The following is a 27971-nucleotide window of genomic DNA, read 5'->3' as shown; positions in this document are numbered from 1 at the left end:
ATAAAGCAAACACTGGTACAAACAAACAAACAGTTTACAGCGATCTGCCAATGCGCATTTCGCTCTCTATAAGCTTTGTCAAGGCTTAGTATTAGATATATAAGTATAGATACTAAGCCTTGACAAAGCTTATAGAGAGCGAAATGCGCATTGGCAGATCGCTGTAAACTGTTTGTTTGTTTGTACCAGTGTTTGCTTTATTAACTGTAAAAAAAAAAAAAAAAAAATATATACTCAATGTATTGTGGTTAGAGGTAGCGGGATAAGAGAGCGAGTACTAGCTGCAGGCAGCGTGAATAAACACACTAGCACACGCAGTGTACTAGTGGGAATATACCCCCTGATTGTGAAGGCACAGTATTGCAATGGAGAATCACCACAGATCTCCGGCTGCTAACTGAGCACACATGCTGACACGCGCGGCGAGTACAAAGGGAACAATCCCTGACAGAGACTTCTGTACTCAAGCCCGCCACCTTACCCACATATTTAACTTGCCCTAGGTGTATATATATAACTGAGAATTGGGTATGAAGATACACACGGACGCACCCTAAATATCCACGTGTATACTACTGCCATAACTAAATAACAGTGCCTGCTTCATGATACCAGAGCATATGCTATCTTAAGCCACTCAATTGCAGACACCCAGAACTGGCTATATCAGTACAAATCAGTGTTTGGAAGCTGCGTGTTTTTGAGTGGCCTAATATCTATAAAAATGCATGAGTAGTATATCAAACCGCCTGCAGTATGAATAAACGGGAATCCCTCTGCACACTACAGTAAATTACTCCACCCGTCATAGCGGTAATTTAACGCACAGAGAAAGCCAGCACTAACTAACTAAGCTTGCTTCTGTGGCCGCAATATCTCGGATGGAATAGGAGACAACATTACCATGATTAAATACTGTATTTGAGTGATATGCAGAGCGTATATGCAGATACACGCAATTAACACTGCGGGAACACTCCCAAACGGTGGGATTATTGGATTATACTTACTACTTTATCTGTCTTATCAGCTAGCCTGCAGATGCATATATAATAGATGACATACTGTGAATGTGCATAATCAGGCATCCCACATTGTCGATATATGCATCAAAGCATAACCACTAAACAGTGCTTGCTATAAGGTGCAATAATATAGGTGGACCTAAGCCATAATAGCGCAATATTTAAAACCAGCTATACCAGCACAATCAAGGTTTTAAAGTCACATATATATGAAAGCACACCTTATGGTCTGATACAGATACCCTGCATGCACATTGGCAACGCTATCTCCACATCAGTAGCGGAAACTATAGTATTAAACCGTCATAGCGGTAATTATATATTCATACAGACTCAGCAGGCACACATGTACTGTAGCCCGTTTCTGTAGCCGCAATATTCTTGACGGGGAAATAAATAGCAGTGTTCTCATGAATTTCATAGTAGCTACTGTTACAAGTGTAGAATAATTACTTCTGAAGGCAACAGTGTCCTTTAGCAACAACAATAGTTGCGAATACATATAAACCCACACATTCAGTGAATATATACCCCTGACCACACTAGTACTCACTGGTACAATACCACTGATAGTTATCACCAAACTATCAGAGCAAACCTGATTAAAACAACAGTTTACAGATTTTAATCTTCTTATTTTTCTTTTCTTATCTATATTCATTACTTTATTTTAATACTTCGCTATCAATATCCCTGCCACAGGGACTCGTTATACCAGGTCACCAGACAATTAATAAAATTGACCAAATGGAATAATAAATGATGGCCTTTTACCTTTAATTGCATACCAATAAAGAACATGTACTAATTTTTATGTCCCATGGGACAATGTGGATGAGGAGTGCATCCCAGTAAAAACTGATTTCTTTCCTTCTTTTTCTGAACAAGTCAAACGCTAAATCAGTTGAGAGCACCCTAAAACCAAGAGAAACAATATTTATAAAAAGTTTCTTCTTTTTTGAAAAAATCTATCCACAGGGATATATTCCCAAAACATTATTTGGTGCGGGTCATACTGTATGTGTGTGTAGCAGCAAGGGATAGGTCAGCACCACCATGTGCATCCGTTGGGCACTGTGTATTAGGTTAAATGTGGGTGGAAACAGATGGTATTGGTCAATAATTTGTTTATGAGTACACTTACAACACAGGTACATTTTGGAGTACAGGCCACATGTGCTTACCAGAAAAGTAACGGCTGCTGATGTATGTCCGCAACAACTTCTTTATAGCAAGTAACACTTGAGTAAAATGCTTAGAGAAAGTGGCCTGTGATACCCCCAAGGCCCATGAGGTCACAGACTGAGTGGAGGCTGTGGCCAAATAGTAGAGGGCACACATTAATTTGTGCTGGCCAGACACTGCATAGTTGCCTCCCATAAAAGGGTCCAAATCATCTCTCACATGCTCATATAAGTCCAACAGGTTAATGCGGTTCAGCGTAACCATCCCCACAACCTGTTGATCCGAGAGGGAGTCCAGGTACAGGCGAGCACGATACATACGTGGGGTACGCAGTAGTCGGGGGGCTACCAGGATCTGTTGCGCAGCTTCCTCCCTCCTGCGCAGCTCCTCCAAATGGGCCACATCACAGATAAGCAACTTGAAAATAGTCTGCAAAATCTCCATGATTTAAACCCTCACAGGTGTCCTTACTGATGTTGGGGTTTATGTATGGGGTGTTTGTGAGTGAAAATGAGGGCACCTGTGGTGAAATTAACCATGTGTGCACTTGACCAAAATGAGTTCTGGCCCAAATCGCCAAACAGAACCTGGTCTGAAATAAGTGCGATAATTGGACACCTAAAAAGTGCGATTTGCGAATGCGCATTGCATTAAATAAGCGATTTGTATACTTTTCTATTCGAAAACATCTGGATGCGATAAAAATGCGAATTAATCTCGCACTTTTGGTCCGCATACCTTAACGCACATAATATGCGATTTCAGTCCCTTAGCGCATCCCATTAAATTGGCGATTTGAAGGAAAAATGCGATATCGCCATTTTGTGGTCTAATTAACGCCAAAAAACGCAAATCGCAGTCCATAGAATGTCACCCATAATGTTGTTTGGCTTTTGCATGTCAATATAAAAAAAAAGAAAGAAATTAATAAAAATAAGAATTTTTCTTTTGTGTGGTTTTAAATTTCATGTGATCATGTTGGGTATAGAGTGATGAGTAGTATTGTATTGTCACAGTATATTGTCGATGGATTTGGAGTGGCGCACAAGGCAAGAAAGTAGGGGATTTTCAGTTTGTCTCGCACATTCACCAATAGGTGGCCGCACACCTGGTTTCAGCATTAATACGGCATGGGCCCTACGGGTTGTGCGTCAGGTAGGGTGCTGTGCAGATGGTAGCTGGTCCAAAATTGTAGGGGGCACGGTCCCATTAACCACATGGGGATGACGGGCACGCCAGGGTGGCACAACGTTGCGTGAGCCTTATGCACCACTTCCTTACCATGTGGTTGTTTGGATATGATCATGGATTTATGTCAATATTTTACTTATTTATTTAGTTTCTTATATAGCGCAGCATATTCCATTGCGCTTTACAATTGGAAACAACAGTGATTAAATAAACTGAGTAGAAACAAACCGACACAGAGGTAGGAGGGCCCTGCTCGCAAGCTTACAGTCTATACATGGATAATAGGAGGTATACAATTCCATAGCATGGCAGTCCCACCAGATTATAAAGCACCAGATTAGAATTCAAGAAAGCTGTGACCTATTTAAATTGCCCATTAACCTTGTTGTCTTGTCTTATGCTACCCATACACTTATGAGTAGGGATGGCCATCGATGGCATAGCTCCGCCCCCGACACCCATGAAGCCCCGCCCCCCTGTTTTGATTGGCCCACATGCCAATCAATCAAACACAATGGATGACCATCGATATGTAAAAATATCGATGGTCAGCCATTGCATAGTTTGGCAACGATGGCCATCCCTACTTATGAGGATTCCATGCAACATCGAAGTGCGATGGCCATCGAATCTGATCGCATCTTGTGGTGCAAAAAAGTGCCCCCTTTCAGCACCTGATGTCATCTTGAAATGGCACATCAGGTGCTGGAAGAGGGCGGGGTAAGGATGGCTTTGTAGCATAGCACTAGAAGTAAAACTAGCGGCATTATTGTTTAAAACACAGGGCAGTACTCTGATTGGCTGCCACCGCTGACCCCCGCTAGCGCAACTTCTAGTGCTATGCTGCTCTGCCGCCCTCTCCCACACCACCAGTGGTCCCTCCGGCCCCCTCTCCCCAAACCCCACACTGCTGAAAGCGTTCCCTCCGACCCCCACCAATCACATGCGAATTGCGATCACTCCTGCAATTCGAGATATTATGTGCAGCACATAAGATCTATCGACTGCTCTGGTAGGTTTGTCCTGCCTTAGCAAAACTCAACATTCAAGGGTTTAAGGAACCATTCGACGCGATGCGCGGGCACGCCGTCGAATGGCTCCTTAAAAATGCATACAATCATTTGATTTATTGGCCAGATGTGGTCTAAATCGAACGATTGCATACAGTATCTCACAAGTGTATGGACAGCATTAGTTATTGGTTGAACAGAGCAGGGCGCTGATAAAGTCGCAACCTAGTTCTCCCTCCTTATGTACACGATCTTTTTGCGGCTGTATCTATGTACTACTGTACTGATTTCCCTGAGAGTGATAAGCCCAAGTCACAGCGCGGATTGGATCCCGGCTCCCCTCGCCCCCTCCCCGCAGCATCACGGCCCGGTGTCTCCTCCTGTTCCTGTTCCTGTACAGTCACCGCTCCCTGTGCGACGCCACTGCTCTCATTGTTCTGCCCTGAGACCTGTATCCTCCGATCCCGGCGTCCGACTGCGAGCTCTGCAGGTGAGGACAGTGTGCGTGTGTGCCCGGGAGGTGCCCCAGTGATACACCCCGCACGCCGCTGCATGTACCGCACCCGCGTGATTGCAGAGGGCCGGGAATGTGCACAGGACGCCGTATCCCTGATTAGTATGGATGTATTTGTGTGATGGACTCAGGCCCAGACTGCGAGTGATTCAGTGGATGGCTATAAAAGCCATTTCTATATTGTTAAGCTGCTTTTTAGAGAAAATTGATCCTGTGAAATTTTGGTTTACAAATACTATGTATCCCTCGTGATTGTGCTGGGCCTAAAGCCCCATACACATTGGTCGATAGTGCTCATGTTTCCACTTCTACTCAATTTTGTTCATTATATTGATGAATGATGCGTGCACCCTGTTGTTTGTGCATGCACAGGTGGGGGACCACATCCTTAATGAAAGCCATTCCCATTTCCCACATACTGGGAGAGATGCAGTAAGCGCCGCAAGAATCTTGCGATGCTTGCCTCCAGCCTCCGAATGCATGCCGGTTTGCTAACGCTGTATGCATGAAGAGTTTTGCAAAGAACTCCTCTTGTGGAAAGTGCCATACATGGTAATGGTAGGGCTTCTGGGTTCTGCACCTGGAGTTGTATCTGTGCATGCTTTCAGTGACGTGTGTAGGGATGCCAATCCCGGGGCATTTTTTCAATCCCGGGATTGAAAAATGCTCAATCCCGGGATTGGCATCCCTAATACAGTTCTGCTCCACACATACCCACCCCCACACCGGCCGACCCGCACATTTACTTACATTAGCGGGCGGCCGGCCGGGAGTGGGTTCGGAGGTGCACGGTGCCTCCAGGCTCGTGCACCTCCTTCTTAGCAGCCAGGCCGCAGGCCGGAAAGGATGCGGGCAGAGGCAGGCGGAGGAGACTGGAAGGGGGCGTGCACAGCAGAAAGCTGCGCAGCGTGACCTCTGTCACGATACGCATCGCCGCACGCAGGGGTCAGGATTCGGGAGCCGGGCAGCGTCTGAGCTAGTGCTCAGACGCTGCCCGGCATTAGACTGCGCATGCGCAGTCTAATCCCGAAAATCCCGGGATTGGATAATCCAATCCCGGGATTGAAATCCCAGACTTTTTTAGGCCAAATCCCGGGATTGGCCACCCTAGACGTGTGTCTCGCAGGGGATGCTGGGAGGAATCTGGTTGGATTCCTCACAGCGGAAAACTGAAAAAAGTCCAAAGGCTTCTATGGGCAATGCTGACTTTAAATCCTATTGCCCACTTCATCCAAGCACCGGAATCCGGGCTTGGTGCATATGGGAGCTGCTGCCAAACCTCCGAAAATGGCATTTTTGGACCTTTGCCCGCATTTTTTTCTTTGATGCATCTTGCCAACTGTGTTAAACACTTGGTGATTTTTGCCCAGCGTGTATGGGCAACGATGATGGGGAAAATCGTTGGGCTGAAAAACGCTCAGTGCATACACACTAAGCGATTTTCCCAGGGGTGGATGACTTTCCATAGCAGGACACTATTCAAAGCCGTCCACACCATTTCAGTGCTAACCACTCATGACTGCCCCGTACACACTGGGCGGCTTTTGAGCTGAAAGCCACTTAAATGACAAAACTGAGCTGCTTTCAGCTCGTAGTCGCCCAGTGTGTATGTGCGCATGAACAATCTAGCCAGACTCTATAGCTTTTTTTGAAAGCTAGCCGAAATTGACCTGCCTGCACAGTCAACAAACAACCTTGATGAATGAGTGGCAGGGACTCTCATGGTTGTTTGCAGCAAACACACTGGTTGATATTTTGACCAGTATTGTTCAGAAGGGACTTTCTGTACGATATTGGTCAAAAAATTGTTCTAGTGTGTGTGCACCTTTCAAGTATACACCGATATGCACGCATTGAATGGCAGAGTGCATGAAATTCACAATCTAATCCGTCATGCATCCCACCCATAGACTAGTATACTGGGTCTTTCTATTCCAGTCAGCAATATCACTAGATTTTTCTTGCAGTACACAGGTAAACTAGCAATGTTCCTTGTAACAAATCACATGGTTTATGGCTACACTAAAGGGGAAATAAAAGGAATCAAACTTTTTAATAAGTGGAGAAGTTGTCCATTGCAATCAATCAGCTTCTAGCTAGCATTTTCTGCACATTTGCTAAAATGAGAGGCAGAAGCTTATAGGTTGCCCTGGGCAACTTTTCTACTTAAACACACTTTAGGAAGTTTAATACATCTCCCTTATAGCCATAAATATATCTGCCCCTATAATTCATGATTCTACTGGTTTCTTTCCACATTAAGATGCAGTTCTGTAATGTGTCACATCAAAAACCTAGTTTTGAGGAATATTTATTATTTAGAAATAATATGCGTATTTATAATACCTTTTAAGATGGGTACACACTGTCCAATTATTGGACTGATCAGCTGGTAATTGCTATGCATCATTAGCTGATAAATGGCACAAAAAATGCTTCTGCAACGCTCAGATTGGGCTGTCTGGATCTAGTGTGCTACATGCTGTATTGTTCCCACCCTCTCAGTCCCATTAAGGAGATCTGAAGAAATTAACACAATGGGGCGATTCAATTTTTTTCAGGCTGCAGTCGGAGTGATTCAGTTGTTGATCCGATCTGGGGCCCATTAATTCTGATGCGCACAAAAGTTCTTTATCTGACCGTGCGAAGTGGCTAAACCTGACTAAAGTCCCGGTCACTCTACGAATGTGCAGTTTTGGGGACCAAATGGGGCATTTTGCACATTTATGCTTGCCATCTCAGGAGGCAGTAGTAAGCTGAGATGTGTCCCCACGCAGCAATTAATGCTTTGAACGGGACAACAATTAAATGGCCCCGTTGGATGCCATCTAGCGACCGTTACAAGAAATAACAATTGAATTCTCTTTGATTATTCCAAATGGCAGGATATGCAATAGGCTGCCGGACGGGGTCCCGCCAGTTAAAACACTGACGGCCGGGTTCCCGACAGCCGTCGGCTATTTTCCTTCGTGGGGGTCCCAGTATGTTTGTTTAAGTGGACATGTCACAGCACAACATAGCACTGTGTTTGGGTTGAACCAATATGAAATGTAACAATTTACAACGGTTCCAAGGACGCAACAATGAGGGTTACTATTCATCCTAGTGAATTTATAGGCTACTTTTTTATGTTTTGCAGCATACAAGATGGACTGCTCCAGCGTCTAGGTTATGGGCCCTACACACAGGCCGCCATTCAGGCATGTTTGGAGCGATTTAGAAAATGCCTGAATATGCATTTGTAAATTGCTCTGTGTGCGTAGACCACACAGCGATTTAAATGTGCGGCCCCGTTGGTCTGAATCCAATGGAAATGAATAACCTGTACGCAGGCTATTAATCGGTCGGGGCCAGTGTTCTCAACGGAGAACACTGACCCTAACACCTCACTGAGCACACATGGCACTGCAGCGCTGTGTGCTGAGAGAGATCAGATCCCTATTTGGATGCTAGTGTTTTGCATGCACATAGTACTTATGTGACCTGGATACCACATCATTAGGACCTAATTCTTGTTTGTACAAAATGGCAGGTGTATACGCCAAGGTGCAAATGAGAACTTCATGGAGAAGTGACTGACAGGAAGTTACTGTTTGGAAGTGTTTTAAGGGTAGTGGTTGGGAAAACGCAGGTATATGCCATCAGGTACGGGCTCGTACATGAAAAAACATGGTGCCTGCATCGCTACTGTGGTGTCCAGTCTGCAATAAGGCTACTTAACCTCTTAATTTTTAATATAGTGCCTGATTCAGGTCCCACCCCGCGATGTGTCCGCAAAATTTTGCGGACACTTCTATACACAGCTTGCACATTACCGGGCGCCCCAGCAGAGCTGCGTAATCGGACCGCTCCCGCCGCCACCTCTGAAACTATGATCACCTGGGATCATAGTTTTATGACTTGCACATTTGTACTCTGGCGCATGCGCCAAAATAGCCAAATAGCGATTTCTGAATTTTTACGCTCCCATTTCAGGCCCATGGGTGACAAATGTGTACGTAATTTGGGAATTTGCAATGACTCCATTGATCATCTCATGGTGGCTGCTTTACTTGCTGACTTTAGTAGTTCCTTAGCCTAGAAAATAGCAATTATATTTGTGTAAAAACAGGAATTGGGCCCATAGTCTCTAAACGCTGTATGGGTGGAACCGATTATGGACACAGATTTCCAGAAGTGGATACAAATTTGGATCATATATCAGTGTTAAAATGTATGAATTGAATTAAAAAATGTAAAGATATATCAACATTTTACGTATTTGTTGTTTTTTTTTCCCCGCAGAATCAGCAAAGATGACAGAAGCCGTCCTAATTGATATGTTTAGTGTGGAATTTAGTTCCCATTATTACTGCATTAACCAGATTTTGAGTAAAGCAATGGATATTGTTGGGAAAAATAACGATCCCGCTATCTACATAATGTACTGCCAAACATTTGGATGTGACAGTAATGATGCGCGGGAAATTTTTTTACGTGCAATCAGATCTTTTCAGGCCCTGAAGAAGCGCATTGAGTTCATCGGAACTGCTAGCGTTGCTGCTACCTTGTATAATATTAAGCAAAAACTGGATGAAAAGAATCTAAACAAAGTTAAAATAATCCTGCCTCAGCGACGGGCTTGTCTGATGAAGGCATTCATAGAACGTCTCTTCACCCAAGTCTACACATTTGAGTTTGAGTTGTTGGAATTAAGTTTTGTAGGCAATGAGATTGAGAAGACTGTAGAGCCTCCAAGCTTGGATCAAACTCTGACATACAGCCAGCTTGAACTAGTTGAGAGCGATATTAATATATTCCTGGGAAGTCTACTTGGCAGAGGAGAACTCACCATCCTGAAATCATCTTTAATTCCAGGTGAGCCACTAAATCATCTTGTTTACTGATGCCCGTCAGGGTACCTTGAGGATAGAGTATGGGAACCACTGTTTTTAGGGATCATTGATATTCATTAATAGTATTAAGTTACAACCACAGGATGATTACATCACATTTGCATTCCCTCTTTGCCCATATCATATGTAATTACATGAATTGTACTAAATATCTAGAAGAGAAAGATGGTAATACAAGAGGAATCGTAGAAGAGGGGATGCAGGAGGAGGACCTGGAAGGGTGGGAGTGTGAATTAGGCTGCAGGGTGGGGGGAGATTAGGGTTAGGCTGTGGCGAGGTGATTTAGGGTAGGCACTCAGAAGGGAATTTAGGGTTAGGCTGTAGGATGGGGGTGGAGTCTAGGCGCCGGGGTAGAGGATTAGGCACTAGCTGGGAGGGTTAGGCTGCCGTGAAGGGTAGGGGGAGTGGGTTATGGCACTTACGGAGCCCCTGTCTGGATCCTCCTTATTGTGATGCCTTTTGTCTGTATTTTACCGCCAACATCTCCACCGCCTTGATCGAATATGTATCTTGTAGGCGAGTAAGAGCAATTACAGGCCTTTATATAATTGGAAAGTGTTAGTTAGATGTGGTAACACTGTAGGTTAGGTGGCCAGTGTAGGAGGTGGCAGAGAGGAAGCAGATGCCATGTAAAAGAGAGGAAAAGAGGTGAGCAGCGCTAAGGATAGATTGATGGAATTGTGACCTAGAGGTCAGTCAGTGAGGGGACGGTTACAGGAGTAATGATGCATTGATTAGAGTTTGGCATCTGGGTTGACGAAAGGCAGAATTTTACAGGTGTTACTTTTGTTTCCTTTTACACAGAAAACGTGTTTAAGCACGGATTTACCACACGCTGTGGTGGTGTATCATACATTCCAGAGCTCGCTTCCTTGAACCTTTATTCTAGCAGCAATAGAAAAGATCCCCCTGCTGTGGTTGCGGAGAACCTACGCCGTCTGTCTGAGGCTGTGGGGTTTAATGCCAAGAACTTTTACCTTGTGAAGGTAAGCTATTGACATCTGTGGATGGTTGGCCTGTTCAGAATCTGTAATACGTTCTACCTTACTTTACAGTACTTGCGATCTTTGTTTCAGTATCCTTACACATAATTCATTGTGGGGATGTTGAATTGATCAGACCTATGTGATATTTCTAAGAACGGCTAAGTAGACGCTAGTGGTGATAGGAATAATAGTTTGTTGCTGATTTTGTAGTTATTGAAACATGGGTTCAGCAACATACATTAAAGCCACAAACTTACAAAGAAAATAAATTGAAGGAGCAAGCTGAACCTTCTATAAAGCATGGATGATTCTAGTGTAGTATTGTGTGGACAGTTGCTAATCAGTGGTGCACGGGTTAACCCTATAGAGTGAAGCATGAGGAGGAGAGAGCTGAGGGTGTGCTTAGTATGGGCATTAGCATTAGGCTGTGTAGGAATAATGGGGGAAATTTACTAAGATGTGTATTCTACTTCACATGTGATGTTGCCATGGACAACCAATCAGAAGCTACTTATTATTTATTTAGCACCCTCTAGAAGATAGTAGACAGGATCTGATTGGTTGCCTATAGCGACACCACATGTGAAGTAGAATACACATCTTAGTAAATTTCCCACAATGTGTCAAAATGCCTAATTTGGACTTGCAAAATCTTTCTCCGATGGACAAAACCATGTTGCACTGCAGGCGGGGCAGATGTATCGTGTGCAGAGAGGCAGATGTAAAGGGCTATACACACTGGGGCATGTTTTGGCTATTTTCTAATTGATCTAGACAAGTTAAACACCAATCGCTCTGTTTACACCCCATAATGATGGTGATGCACGGTCCTGTGCATCACCATCATCGGCTCAATCTAGTTAGTAAGCACATACAAAACATTACTTAGCACAGATCGCTGAGCACACATTGCAACGTGTGTATAGGGTGATCTAGACCCAGGGAGTTCCAGGGAAATTGCCTACCCTAGATCGCTTAGCACAAATGGTTAGCACACATCTCAATGTGTGTATGCCCCTTTTGATTTGTGTACCTTGCTGTACAGGGTAAATACTGGCTGCTTATCACTGTAATTAATGTCCGTTTGAACCCACCCCACCTAAATCTAAAGCTGGGTACACACAAATAGATATATTTGCATATCAGTCGATCTGCAGATATATCTACAGACAGATGGGGTGGGTAGCATATTCACCATACACCCTGCCTGATCTGTCGGGACTGACATCACAAGCACACAGCATGATGCACAGATATAGCTGTGTTGCACAGCCGGCATGATATATCTGTGAACGACAGCATTCACAGATATATTGATGGTACACACTGGGCGATGGTGCATAGATATATCAGTCAGTGTGTACACACCTTAAATCTACCCCACCTGCAATTCAGCATGGTTTTGTCCATTTGAGCAAAAATCTGCTTTGCGATAAAGTCTGAATTAGGCATTTAGAGATAGAAGGGTGTCTAAAGGTGCATACACACTGGGCATTTATGCACAGCAAAGATGGGGAAATCACTGGGCTGAAAACCCCTCAATGCATACACACCGAGCAATTTTCTTTTCTTTTTCTTGTTTTTTCTCCCCGGGGGTGGACGGCTTTCTGTAGCAGGTTAAAGTGAGCTGCTTTCAGCTCAAAATCACCCCGTGTGTATGGGCCTTAACAGCCTAATGCTCTTTTACTACCAGATCTGAAATGATTGTGTTTTCTAATGTGTATGAAGTAGCTGCACAAATAAAATCCAAATCCATGGGTTTATTGACGCTAATGGCTAAATTACACTTTGGGCCATGTCTCAAAACACAGGTACAAAGCTTCACAGTCTGTTTTAGGCAGCACACTGCTTGGGAGTTGGTTTCAGTAAAGTTTTGTTTAAAAAAAAAATAATCTATACTATCCTAATTAAAGCTGGCCATACTTCTACAGATTTATCTTCAGATCTGGCTGGTTGGAACAAAAACTTGGTAATGGATGAGAGCAAATGACAGTTGACCATTTGCTTGGAAATGCTGGAAAATTGACAAACTGTTATTCAGATATTACCAGGTGTTTGTTCCAACCAGCCAGATCTGAAGATAAATCTGTAGGTGTATGGCCACCTTAAGAGCAAAGTTTTGATAAGTGTTTCGTAAAGTGTAGGTGCATGCTTATTACACTGCATACTTTTCCTAAAAACTGCATTACCATCTACTGAAGTGTGTGGCTGGGGTCCATGCAGCAGTCTTTCCCAGGGCTCTACTAGATTTGTAATCCTAAAAGGGAAATTGGAATGCATATTGAAACCCTCTTGCTTTTGCCCAGGAGCATATCAAAAATATGAAAGAGATATTTATTTTTATGGGTTGTGCCATATTACAGCAAAAGTCCAAAATGGCAAAATGTAGCAATCCCATGAAAAATGATGTTACAGTCATAGTACATAATGTATTGAGCAGAGAAAATTTGTCATACCATTCTCAGCTTTTTCACTGTGTGATCCACTTGCTCCATCTGCCCCCTCTTATATTACATGATATAGGTATGGCTGCCATAATTTGCTGGACAGGAGGTTTCGGTCATCCCTGAGCTCGCCTTAGAACACCTGTGTTATTGTTTGACAGGTGTATGACCCCAGATAAATCCCCCAAATGCCCTTTGTTATGTTTGCGCTTCAGATAGGCATTACAATGGAGATATTGATATGTAGGAAGTAAGATCATAGCCATTACCTCAGATAAGCATTTGATAACATGCATTACTTGAGATATGAAAAAATATATATTGCAATGCTGCTTTAAGCTAGTCTTTGCTAGTGTTGGGTTGTATCAAGCTTTGAAAACTGGTTGCCGTTGGTAGCTTCTCTCACTACACCAATCAGCTTCTAACTATCCTTTAATGTTACCTCAGAGCTGATTGGTAGCTTCTCTCACTACACCAATCAGCTTCTAACTATCCTTTAATGTTACCTCAGAGCTGATTGGTTGCTATGTGCCACTTCTATACTGGTCCATTTCTGGATGCATCAGTATATCTGGAAAATGTATAGCTTGGGAACGGATTTAATTGCTGGTATACTCCTGGTTCTAATGTTGATTGGGGCTGTATGCCAGTGGATATTCAATTAAACAAAGTCCCACTGTGCATTATTACTGTAATTTTATCCGCTAACAAAATAAGCAATTTTCCTTTCCATTTATATCCCACAAGGACTTTCCGCTTTATTAAATCTCGGCTTAACTATACTGTATATGATCTGTCCTGAATAGATAATTTTTACCAAAATAAACATGGCTCCTTTCCCTGTGCAGTTGGATTGAGCAGGCATTTCTGATGGTGTTGGCATCTAAAACTCATCACGGTAGCAGTTTTGAGCACTGAAATAGCAGCAGTACTAATATGTTAGAGATTACACAGGAGGTCAAATCTTAGAAAGCGATAAAGTGAAGAAATGACTCAAAGCAACCAATCCGCTTTTGTCATTGTATAGATTATGTTGGAAAATTCTTCAGTTATTTCTTTTCAAGGTTTGATACATCTCACTGTAAATGCGATGTTATAGATCTAGAGGCGGGATGCATTAAACGTAAAACCATGGTCAAGCCTTTGAAAAATTATTTTTCTAAAGGTTTGGATGCATTTCTCCTACTCGCCGATACATTGTACAAACATATGCGATTAGTATTGCAAAGGGCAGCACTCCTGATAAGAGATTCAGAATCAGCTTTATTGGCCATGTATATTTGCATATACTAGGAATTTGATTTGGATTGCTGTGCAACAGCCGGGTAGTTAACAGTTCAACAGTGACAGTACAGATATACATAACACATACAGGAATACACTACATGTACCCTGGGGAGGCTAATGGACATGTACATGGGGGACACGGGAACATACACCTGCCGAGCTTCACAGCGCCTAGGCAGCCATCAGCAGCGCCACTGGTCGCCACACAGCCAGGTAGGTAACACTATAAGCAGAGACAGTACAGTTATCACACAGGGAACACATACCCAGGAGCTGCACAGCACCCAGTAGGGATGGCCATCGATAGTTCTAGCTTATCCATCACCTTTGACTGAATGGCCGGGGGACCAATCAAAATGCGGAGGCGGATCTTTGCTCAGTGTCCCAGCACCTTGAAGAAAAAAAAACAAATAAACATTGTTTCTACTATGCCATCGATGTAGGGAAACCATCTGGTTCTCCCCCATCGATGGTAAAAGTATTCAACATCGGCCATAAACCATCAATGATTTTAAATGGTCGATGGCCATCCCTAGCGCCTAGGCAGCCATCAGCGGCTCCACTGGTCACCGCAGCAGCCAGGTAGGTAACAATATAGGGAGAGACGGTACAGTTATCACAAGGAAACACATACTGCCGAGCTGCACCTTGTGATCGGTGGCAGTCCCTGGAGTTATGGGTTTTTGACCCAGGAGTCAATCTGTGCATGTACAAAAGGATAAGTGAAATGCTGAGAGAGATCCAAATGGATCGCTCTCAGCTAGGACTGCGGAACAAAGCCCATAGGCTTCTATTGAGTAACGCGAGCAAAACCTGCCATTAGCCCTGGTGTCAAAGCCCTGACATTGCTTAGTACATTGGAATGTGTTAATTATAAAAACTAGATTTTTACTACATTGTTGCTTTAACACATAATTCCTTTATGTACTTTGCGTTTTCAAGATTTTCTGTTACTAAATATAGCTATGCTTGAGATCAGTTGCGGGATGTATCGCCTGCAAAATGTGATGCTTGATGCATCCCCCCCCCATAGGAAACTGGGTACTCTTTACCTAGAAGGGAGCCCATCGTGGTGATCGCGGGCAGTACATTAACGGCCGCGACGCGATGCCCGCGATCACCGCGATTTCCCATAGGGTTCAATGTAAAATTTTGTGCTGACCGCGATTTTACATTCAATGCTTCAATGGCCGCGATTTGGCCATAGGAATCAATGTTAAATGGGCTACAGAGCCCAAATAGGCACAATTAACCCTTAAATGTCCCCCCAAATTTGTAACGCCACCCCACGATCCACGCCAACCCGAAGCGTGGCGAGCGCGGCGGTACGCGTCCTCCGACCTTTTCATGCCCTACTATCCACGTCGGCGTGGAGTTGAGAATAGAATAGTGTGGCGAGCGCAGCGAGCCACCGAGCCCGAAGCGTGGCGAGCCCCGCGAGGGGACGCGGATACCTTCAGTTATACGCGTCCCCTCGCGGGCTTCACAGGTGTCCGTGGCGACGCGGACACCTGTGAAGTCCGCGAAGGGACGCGTTTACCTGTGAAGGTATCCGCGTCCCCTCGCGGGGCTCGGTGGCTCGCTGCGCTCGCCACACTATTCTATTCTCAACTACACGCCGACGTGGATAGTAGGGCATGAAAAGGTCGGAGGACGCGTACCGCCGCCCCTCGCAGGCTCGCTGCGCTCGCCACGCTTCGGGTTGGCGTGGATCGTAGGGTGGCGTTACAAATTTGGGGGGACATTTAAGGGTTAATTGTGCCTATTTGGGCTCTGTAGCCCATTTAACATTGATTCCTATGGTAAAATCGCGGGCATTGAGGCATTTTACATTAAAATCGCGGTCAATCATCCCTTTTAACATTGTTCCCTATGGGAAAATCGCGGTCATCGCGGGCAGCCGATTTTTATGTACCCGCGATGACCGCGATTTTTTACCCCCGACGCCCGCGATTCCAATCGCGGGCGCCCTTCTAGGTAAAGAGTACCGGAAACTGTACTCTATAACTTATTATCCTTCATCTACTGGGACCTGTACTAGAGGTAAGTTTCTAATGTAGCACTGGGATATAATACCGATCATTGCTGTAATGTACAACTGAAATGTAAAGGGCCCCATACATCAGCAATTAATTGTGACAATTTTCAGATATGGAGATGATTGCCACAATTAATTTTAGATGTGTGGGCTCCCCCTTTTGGCAATCCCAATCAAAATCGCCAATCGATTGCTTAATCAGGTTTTAAAACATGTTTAATAATCTGGTATTATCTGCAGATCTTTTTTAGATGTGTGGGCATTCCCAATTCGTCTTCTTCATCTATTTACATTATGAACAGCTGAAATGACAATCGATTGGGGCAATTTCCAGATATGAAGACGCAATTTTTAGATGGAAAAATCTGCCGATCACTGAAATAAATCTGTAATGTGTGGGCAAAGTCAGATAGATTGTAAAATCCATTTATCTGGCCAAAAAATCCCTGTATCTGGAAATCCATAAATTGTGATTGCTGATGTATGGGGCCCATTACTCTGGAGAAAAGGTATTCAGTGTTTCCATGTCCGGTCAGTAGCTGTGGGGAGCTGGCAAATTGTTCTACCCCTCTTCTTCCGCAAAGGGTTACTTCAGGCATGTCCAAACTATGGCCCTCCACCTGTTGTGAAACTACAAGTCCCATAATGCCTTGCCACAGTTTTGATATTAGGGAATGCTAAAACTATGGCAAGGCCTGATGGGATGTGTAGTTTCACAACAGCTGGAGGGCCACAGTTTGGACTTGCCTGGGTTACATGATACAGTAACATTCTAGGTTTCGTTTCCATTAGATCACTGACCGAATGAGTCTGTAGCGGTATGTACAGGGAGAAGATTGGTGTAACATTTTTCTTTTATGATCTATAAATTTGTGTTAATGTTTCCTCTTGTATAGAACAAACCACACATTTCATTGGGTGCAGAATTTGCAAATGTGTAACAGAGGAAACTATTACTATCATAATTTTGGGAACAGAAGCTCATTGCTGGTGATAGGTAACTTGAGTCATATCCGCACTGCTGTGCATGTATCCGCCAGGGAGAGAACCTTTCCCAATATAGTAAAATTGACCCAAATCCTATCTGAAACATGCAGGTTTCCCTCAGTAAGGGTGAGATGTACTTAACCTTGAAAAGTGACAAAATGGAGAATGATAAACCACCAACCAATCAGGTCCTATCTGTCATTTTTCAAACACAACCTGTGACATGGTAGTTAGGATCTGATTGGCTAGTGGTTTATCACTCTCCATTGTATTACTTTTCAAGCTTAGTACATCTGGCCCTAAAACATTTATTACAGGATATAGAGAATCTCCCCTAAAATGTGCACTTGTGTTATGGCAATGTATCGTAATCTCAATTGGTTCTTTTTGTCTGCTAATTATGGAGCTAGATTTAATACTAACTTGTAATGAAATGAAGGACAGCAAGCAAAAGCCACCAGTAAGTACATTTCCTGCTTTTGTCTACACTAAAATGTATCTCTTCTGTTTAGAGAGATGCTTTGGGGGGATATTTACTGCTGGTTTATAGAAGTGAAGGTGTTTCGTTGCTATTGGCAACATCACCACTTGTATAAGCCCGCATTTTAGTAAATCTACCCCTTCATATCTAGCAGATTGTTCCACATTGTACGGTTTAGGGAGCGCTGCATATTTTCTTTGTAGTTTGGCTGGCTGTTAGACCCTTATTACTGTCCTTCTTGTCACCTTGTAATGCTAGGCTGCTCATGCCAATGATGTTTGGATCATGGGAAAGAAAGAACCTGACAGCTATGATGGAATAGTAACCAATCAGAGAGGTGTCACAATAGCAGCTCCTGGTGCAGACTGTATACCTTTGCTTTTTTCCGATCCAGTAAAAAAAGCGTTTGGGGCTGCTCATTCAGGTAATGGTGCATTTAGTATCCCAGCATACATAATCTGGTGATGATTAAGGGTGCTGAGATTAACCAATCGTTGTAGTTCACTGCATTTGGATTTTTCTTTTCTTTCACTTCTTTTCAACAATTCTAAAACTACAACAAATTCACCTAAAGCACCCCATTAAACTGAAAACTAAAAATACATTCTATTATTGGACTGAATGTGTTTGGTTTGCAAAGGTAATAAGAGCATTATCGCTAGCATAGGGGCAGAATATCTACACTGGTAAGAGTATTTTCTCTGTGTACAGCAAGCTCCCATCACTACCAAGTACTGCTAGAATAGGAAAAGGAGAACCCATTTTCTCACATGGGGCCTTATTCTAGTTCACTCTTTCTGACAAAATCCTTTTTAGAAACCATGTGCACTGCAGGGGGGCAGATGTAAAATGTGCAGAGAAAATTAGATTTGGGTGAGTTATTTTGTTTCTGTGCAGGGAAAATACTGACTTTGAAGTAAAACCCCACCCAAATCTAACTCTTTTTGCACAAGTTACATCTGCCCCACCTGCAGTGCACATGGTTTTGTCCATCTAAGAAGGAATTTGTCAGAAAGAGTGAACTAGAATAACCTCCATGGTATTGAATGGCTGGGAAATTTCTTCTTACTAATAATGGTTCTCTATAGCCCCACTGTCGCTATGTACATGGTGCTGGTATCCGCAGTCCACCTCTTCCCTAAGGTTGGAGTTCAATTGAAGATGGGATGTTGCCCATAGCAACCAATCAGCTTCTACTTGTATTTTTTTTTTTTTAAGAACATTCTAGGATATAATTGGTTGCTATGAGCAACATTCCATCTTTTAATAGACCTCCCATCTAAGTATATTTACCTCTTTAGTAATTCACCTTTTGAGTGCCAACATAACCGCTAAAAATGCCAACATTGCTCACATTTGTTATATACATTAAAATTAAAAAATGCTGCGTTAAAAAAAGATTTTATTTCCTATATAAGGTAACATTACAGGTCATTATGATGAATAAAATAGTTTGCTTGGCAATTTTCACACCTATTTTGACAAATTCACTTGGCACTCAAAGGGTTAATGGTTCCCTGCTGATAGAAGTTTTTCTACTAATTATTATATTTTCTACTGGGAAGGACACAGTTGATGTTTCAGGGCGGTTGGCAGTACAAATACAAGGGTGTGGTATAGCACACCGACAGTCGGGATTCTGACAGTCATTAGCTCGATGTCGGAATCCTGACTGCACAGCGGGGGGGGTGTAACGAAGCCCCTTGCGGGCTCGCCACGCTGCGGGCACAGTGGCTCGCTGCACTCACCACCTATTTTATTCTCCCTCTATGGGGGTTGTGGACCCCCACGAGGGAGCAGTCGGGATTCTGACGTCGGGGTAATGACTGTCGGAATCCCGACTGTCAGTGAGTCCTTACATTATAAAGGAAAATCTGCATAACCTTCTCCATTCCTGCACAGGTCTCTGGTAAAGACCATGAAAGTTTAACCCTTCTTTTATCAGGTTCTCACTAAGGGGGGTATTCAATGTTGGTCACAACTGTTGGGCTGGCCCGACAGCCGTGACCCTGTCCCGTTCTCGGTCTGCTCGAGTGAGATTTTGCAGGCGGGATTCAATGTCCCGCCTGCTGTGGGTCAAGAAAGGGGCGTGGTCGCGAGAAGCGTCCGGGAATCGTCAAGATGCGGCCGGGAGCTTGTGAATTCCTGGCCATTCGCGGTGAAACGAGTATGACTGCTTGTGAAGTCGGGATCGTTCTGCTCGGTTTTTTAGGTGCCGATTTTTCGCCTAGTCGGAAAACGTGTGGATTGACAAATTACTTGCCGATCCATGTGTTTTTGCACAGCCAAACCCCCCCCCCCCCCCCTGCCATAAAATGAAACTGCATTGCTGAAAAAAGGACTTTAGAATGTGTGAAATACAATTAAATATCCCAAACAAAAAAACTGGACCGATTGAATACCCCTTAGTCCTTTCTGGCTATCTAGCTGCACGTAAGCTAGCAGTGCTTGCATGGCTAAATAACATTTTGTAATTGATTAATCATGCTTGGACGTGTTGTTCTTCTGCAGCTGAAGGGCCAATGATTGCTTAAGCTAACTGTTTAGTGTTCCTCTTGTCAGCCGGATTTGGTACTGAACATTTGGAAGCCTGAATGCTGTATTTAACCACTACAGTATGTTTTCCTCAGCTTTCTGTATTTCTTGAATACTTTGGGGCATATCCACTTAGGTGTTGGGTACAGTTCCTGAGCTAATCTGCGATCTGCACTTTTCCTGTGCTGTAAACTCAAGCGCAACACGTGGCAACCCATAGTTGTGGAATTTATGGGTTTCACTGCTCACCAAATCCAAGAGGGTGCATTTTGATGCAGACTTTTCCTTGCAGCTCCTGAGGCTATGAAGAAAAGTGTACCCTCAACACCTATGTGCGGGGATATGGGTCTAACTAAGTGTAAAACAGCATTTAGCTAATTGGTTATGCCTCTAAGTGTAGGACATATGATTGGTCACTTGTTCCTCAAGTGCAGAAATTGATTCTGTGTGTAGAAATCTGTCACTTATGACTTTATTTTCTAAACCAAGGGTAGGCTACCTGTGGCACTACACATCCCAGCAATGCCTTGTTACAGTATGCTATAACTGTACCAGCACATGCTTAGTTCCACAGCAGCTGGAGTGCTACAATTTCCTTACTCCTGTTCTAAACTGTAATTGAAAGTGACAGAATCTAGTAAACACACTAACATTTCTGCCAAGTTATCCATGGGAAAGCCTAGACATTGCTCATGGACAGAATACAGTTGTTTCTACCTCTTATAACAACCATAATCAAGACCTTCAGCCTGTTATACTAAATTCGGTACTTGTTTCCTATCTGGGCGCCCAGGTTTTCTACGTACGGCACCGTACTGAAATCGGATCGCATCGCATCGTACACATACACGATATTGAACGATGCGATGCGATGCGATGCGATCCGATTTTCCATAGCAAACAATGTTAAATGGCTCAATTTAGCCAAATTATCATAGGAACAATAGTAAATGGGCCAAAAACACCCCTGAACATTGAAATGTCCCCCCAAAAGTAGTTGACGCCACCCCGCCATCAACGTGAACCCGAAGCGTGGCGAGCGCAGCGAGCCCGCGAGGGGCGGCGGTACGCGTCCTCCGACCTTTTCATGCCCTACTATCCACTAGGGCGTGGAGTGAGAATAGAATAGTGTGGCGAGCGCAGCGAGCCACCGTGCCCGAAGCGTGGCGAGCGCAGCGAGCCCCGCGAGGGGACGCGGATACCTTCACAGTTATACGCGTCCCCTCGCGGGCTTCCCAGGTGTCCATGGCGACGCGGACACTTGGGAAGCCCGCAAAGGGACGCGTTTACCTGTGAAGGTATCCGCGTCCCCTCGCGGGGCTCGCTGCGCTCGCCACGCTTCGGGCTCGGTGGCTCGCTGCGCTCGCCACACTATTCTATTCTCACTCCACGCCCTAGTGGATAGTAGGGCATGAAAAGGTCTGGGGACGCGTACCGACGCCCCTCGCGGGCTCGCTGCGCTCGCCACGCTTCGGGTTCACGTTGATGGCGGGGTGGCGTCAACTACTTTTGGGGGGACATTTCAATGTTCAGGGGTGTTTTTAGCCCATTTACTATTGTTCCTATGATAATTTGGCTAAATTGAGCCATTTAACATTGTTTCCTATGGGAAATCGAATCGCATCGCATCGCATCGTTCAATATCGTGTATGTGTACGATGCGATGCGATCAGATTTCACTACGGAGAATAGCATGGTGCTCAATTAACTTAGTGGGCGCCCAGATAGGAAACAAGTACCCTAAATTCATATATACAGAATGCTGCGTTCATTGTAAACTTTGGGCCAGATTACTAAGCATCAAAAAGTGATAAACTACCAGCCAACACAGCCTGTAGCTTGGAGCTGATTTGCTGGTTCATCACTCCCCTTTATCACATTTTGAAGCTTACATCTGGCCCTATATTAAGTTGAAAATCTTTTTTTCTATTTGCTTTGCATACTTTCTGTTTTACATATTTATCTACTTTTATCTCAGGGAGATTGTGAAAGCAGCATGTTATAGATCCGCTATATAATGGTTCTGGGGTACAAAATTGATAAGTGGCTAATATTTAGAACACAAATGTAAGTATTGCATGCCATAAGTAGATGCAATACTAAAAAGGCTGCACATAGCTTATGCGGGTAAGGTGCGTACACATGGAGACATTTTTGTTACTGCGAATAGCGTTAACAAAATCGTCGGGGAATGATGTAAATAATTTTGTTCAGTGATGTTACCCCCGCTGAGCATGCAGTCATTTCATATGCCAAATTGAGCGACATGCCCAGACAACTGGGGTTAAGGGGGGGGTGTGTTTAATGGCCCAAGAAAATGCGCATTGTTTGTCACACTGGGCTATATTTTAATCTATATCGCTCAGAATGACCAAAATGAGCGATTATGTGTAAAAAATGACCCAGTGCAGATGCACATAAGGGGGATATTCAATCGCCGTCGAGCATCTCCCGTGGGGGAGATGCTCGACGGGCCCTATTCAATGCTGTCTTCCCCGACAGCATTGAACAGGGTTTCCTGGCAGAACGAGCCCGACATCTCTAGCTGTCGGGCTCGTTCTGCCGGGAAGTGACGAGCTGCCGGCTGCAGCTCGTCACTTCCCGGCCGCAACTCGCGGCCACGCCCCCTTCTCGTCCCGCTGCAGGCGGGACATTGAATCCCGCCTGCATGTTCTCGGTCGAGCTGACCGAGAACGGGACTGGGTCACGGCAGGCGAGCAAGCTCGTCTGCCGTGACCCGAAGATTGAATACCCCCCTTAGACTCCGCAGGGAAATCACCACTATCTCAGGGAGTTACTGTGACTTACAAGTATCCACAGTTTTACGTTTTGTTTTCTGAAATGCTTCTTACTGTGTTTCCCCTTAGGCTGGAAAGGGACACTGCTAGGAGCCGCAATGTCCACAGTAAACGCTATGACATCAGAGTATGGGAGTGATATGAAGGACATTCTGGTTGTACTGGGCCCATCCGTGGGACCGTGCTGCTTTACCCTAACACAAGAGGAAGCCCGAGCCTTCCATAACATCGACCCACAGTGTGTCCGGCAGCTTGAGTCCCCAAACCCATATGTGGATATCAGAAAAGCCACCCGGTGAGTGTGGCATTTTTATTGCCTATTTTATTTAGGCATTTCATAATTTAAGGAAAGGAAGTTGCAAAGTGTATTGTGGCTTTTATTGTATTTGTGATTGTAACAATGACCCTGGCAGCCTCTGTCATTGGGTTCCATGTAAGCAGCCTCTGTACAAAGTCATTCATTCCAGTTTTTAGTAGAAAATCAATACACCTGCTTCTGTTTTCCTGTGATATATGGCGTACAGCATTTCAGTAATGTTCTTTACATGCAATATATTTAGTTATATAAAACTTTTACATATTCAGACTGAGCATTAAAGACACAAATCAAAATATATCTTCTAGAGGAGGACTGATAAAGAGACCTTTTAGGGGAGATTTGTCCAAATATGGGGAGAAATAAAGCACCAGCCAAAAAGCTTCTATAATTTGATAGGCTGTTTGAAAAATGTCAGGAGCTGATTGGATGGTACTTTATCTTTTTGCCTCTTATCTCTCCAAGCTTTGTTTTAGGTGACCCATATTATATGCAAAGTGTTCTCTTGTTAGGGATATAAGCAAACATTTTAACCAAACCAAATAATTATAAAATTAGGTGCAAGTTCAATAAATATAAATTGGTACAATATAGTTAATTAGAGCAGATAATTCCTTTAAGGGAATCAAGTTAGCATACTGGTGGTCAGGATGCCAACAGTTGGAATAAAGATGTGGGAATCCCAACATCGCTCCCAGTGCTGACTGTTGGCTTCCCGATCAGAAGTATGACCAGGAGGGATTAGGTTGCTGGGGGGAGGGTTAGGCTGTGGGGAGTTGGGCACTAAGGGGGTATGATTAGGCTGTGAGGGGGTTAGGGGTTATGGATAAAGTTATGATGTGGGGGGAGGTGGTTAGGCACAGGGGGTTAATTTTGGCTCCTGCGATAGAGGATTGGAACAAGCACATTGTGCAAGTATGGGATCTTCTAGCTGAGATGTATAGATTTAGCAGAGGAGAGAGAGAGTCTCCACTATAAGACATATTCAGCTGTGGGAACTAGTAAGACACTTACTCCCTAGCTTAATGTGGAGCTATATCAGATTGCAGCATGCTGGGGAAGTCAGGTTATTGACACCAGTCATACATCATTTGAAAACTGGACCAGTCCGTTGCCATTAATGGTACCTGGCAGTGGAGGCTCCAGAGGTGGGCGGGACAGTTCAAATAGGGGAGAAACACCAACTGTCAGTTTGGAGTGTCAGTTGCTGTGCCTCCCCTATTTGAATTTTGAACTGTGCTGCAGCCCCTCCTATAGCGCCTCCGATGGTAACTGGGCCATTAGTTTCTGAGCAGGGCACTTGTGGGTTTTCTCTGGCGATCTGCTATCCTCTCACAGCCCAGAAACACACAGGTACTGTGTTTATGGCTGATAAATAATGATAATATACATATAATTAATTAAAGCATGAATAAAAAAAGACATGGCCATTACGACAATCTGTTTTTGTTTTCACAGGATCCTCTTGGAACGTGGCGGGATCCTGCCTAAAAACATTCAGGATGAGCTAGTGCTGTGCACCTCCTGTAATCCAGACCTTTTTTTCTCAAATACACGCGATGGCGAGAGCTTTGGGACTCAGATTGGATTCATTTGTGCCAAAAACTAAGAAGGGGGTTTTATGTTTCTGCCTAATCTGTGAATGTTGTATTCCATACTCGTGCATTTTATTTATTTTTTTCCACTTTTGGAATTACAGATGAATTGTTCTGAGTAAATTACAGATCTGTGTTGAGTTAAAAATCTGTTTTATGTTCAGGAAAGCGGAGCTGTCTGTATATGGCATACTTCGCTGTATATATTATAGGTATGAAAAGACGGTTCTGTATTACCTCATTCAATGTATGCATCGTGATTCTGTCACGGCTGAAGGCATTATAAAACTGGTGGAGCCCTTCCAAGCAAATGCTCTCCGTTTCCCAGTTGAGTTTCTGAAATTAAATCTTACGAGCGCCACTATTTTCCTTTTGCACCAGTTTTTCTAAATGTACCCCATTATGTTTGTGCTGTGAATACTCACTGGGAATACATGTACTGTGATGCAATATGTTGTCTAGATCAGTGTTCCAGGGAAAGTAAATCCTAAAGCTTTATTGACCACAAATCATTAAACCTGCAACTAACATTAATAAAAAAAAAAAAATTAGGCCCGTATTCAATCCCAGACAAAATTTTCACCAGTGGGAAAAAAACATCAGTTTTCAGCCATTTTTTGAGGGGGCAAATTCGATTTGCCTATTCAATCCCAGTGCTGTTCCACCTGGGTGAAAAATCCAGCATCATCGAAAACCGCGTGTATCGGTGATATTGCCTCGAATTCAATTGGTTTTGGGAAAAGTGTGAAAATGTACTCAAACAGGCAAAAATGCTTGCAATTGAATACTGAAAGGCAAATCTTTGCCGTTTTTTTCACCTGGTGAAAAACGTGGCCAATATTGAATATGGCCCTAATTTTTATGTGGGAACCAGCCAGCATTCATAATATTTACACTTCTGTGCCTTCCATCCCTAGTGAGTGTTGACAGCACTGATCTGTTAGAACCTGCAATGGAGAAGGGTGGAAGTGGGCGCCACACTGCTGCATAAAGTACAACGATCAAATGGGCATTAGGCAGTTGATCTAGATTTGTGACTCTATTTTGATATTTATTGTACACCGATTATAGAAATGGCAACTTTTAGGTCAGGGCTGTTCAAGTCCAGGACACTAAGAGTAGTAGCAAATGTTATGGATATCACTAATCTCAGGATAACACGATAACCTACAATATTTGTCACTTTTGTGCACTGTCTTTAGAGTCCTAATCATGAAGAAATCCCTATTCAACAAAGAAAACCTATTTTGTATCCATCATTCTTAAATGAAGCCAAAGGCGGAACATTACTTTTACTCAGCAGTAAGAGTTGTACATATGTAAATATTGGTGTGCTGTTTATATGTTTAGCTGTAATCCCCAGAATAATATCAGTACTTCCTCCGGCCAACCTCTAGCAAGAATCTTGAGCAGATATCTAGAATACGGTTTTTCAAGAACCAACTATTGCTGTTTTGTGACATGTGATGTTGATATGCATACCTGCATGATACACTAGGAGGAATTGGTATGCTGGCATTAAGGTCTTTTATCTATTTGAGTGTGGAATTAATAACCGGTCAGTGACACATGGCATGAGATCTCAAAATGTCAACTGTACAATTACGGAGAGAGGTATCATGTGATATAGAGCTGCTTCTAATTCATGGATTAGACAAGTGCAAATGGCAGTTTCTAAGAGCACCTACAATGCAATAGAAACACCTTAAATGTTATGTTTTCTCAATGTACTTGTTACATGTGAACGTTAAACCAAAATAAGTACAAGATTCCAGTTACCTAGCTAGAGCAGTATATATTGTACAATATTTCTGGTGAGTGAGATGCAGCAACATCTCCCAATATGTTTGACTGTCATACAGTAAAATGACTGAAAATTTTACTTATTTGCTAGAAATCTGGCATCAAATGATTGACATTTTCAGAAAAAACTGCCAGCAGATATCCACATTTGCATCTTTTCCTGTCCACAGAAAATGTTGCATGTATTGTATATAATAAATGTAAGGAGAATAATAAAGCTTGAACAAGAATTTGATTATTAATATGAATACTGATGTATATGTTAAGCGTGCTTGATAACTGCACATGTACGTGTCCTGTTTGCAGGTTAGTGTTTATCACACTGTGCATGTGTTCTTTAGTGTGCGCACACAGAGTTGCAATGGTGATTAATGTCCTCAGCAATGGATTGGATGTAATAAGGCAGCGCCAGATTTCGACCTCATAGGGCCCTAGGCAAGGAGCTAGTTTGGGACTTCATCCCCCCAAACAATAAATAGAACTATATTATTTTTCCTGTTTTGCAGATAATGGTGTGTGTGCACGCGCGTGCAATCTACCGATAAATACGTGGTTGCATGAATCTCGGCATTGTGTACAATCTGAATAAGGCCCGAGTTATTATGGAAGTAGACTTAATACCTGGGTCTCATTTAAAGTAAACTGACTGCACACATTAGTGTCCAATTGTGTCCAAATATTTCTTATCCTTAAGAACATTGACATAGATCACTAGTAAGTCAATAGACTTCATTCTCAGGATTACTGGGTCAGAACCTTGTATTTCTTGGAGTATACAGGTTCTAGTGTGTAAAGGAGAATGCAACTTGGCCTTACACTGCAGTTGAAAATTTGATAGATTGGGCCTGAATCTACACAAAGATATTTAGTCCGGTAATTCA

At 43.5% G+C, this 27971-nt stretch overlaps 1 protein-coding gene across 1 annotated transcript; it reads left to right on the top strand.

Moving 5' to 3' along the window:
- The first annotated feature begins 4700 nt into the window (after window positions 1-4700).
- LOC146057580 (purine nucleoside phosphorylase LACC1-like) lies at window positions 4701-27332 on the top strand. Its single transcript, XM_083168974.1, has 6 exons — window positions 4701-4901; window positions 9210-9782; window positions 10625-10806; window positions 18302-18467; window positions 23446-23671; window positions 25151-27332. Exons 2-6 carry the CDS (start codon window positions 9221-9223, stop codon window positions 25299-25301), a joined length of 1287 nt encoding a protein of 428 aa, XP_083025100.1. The 5' UTR covers window positions 4701-4901; window positions 9210-9220; the 3' UTR covers window positions 25302-27332.
- The last annotated feature ends 639 nt before the right edge of the window (window positions 27333-27971 follow it).

Source organism: Crinia signifera, chromosome 2 (assembly GCF_055691185.1).
Source record: "Crinia signifera chromosome 2, ASM5569118v1, whole genome shotgun sequence".
In the NCBI taxonomy this organism is placed as follows: Eukaryota; Metazoa; Chordata; class Amphibia; order Anura; family Myobatrachidae; genus Crinia; species Crinia signifera.
This window is presented reverse-complemented; position numbering and strand designations above follow the sequence as displayed.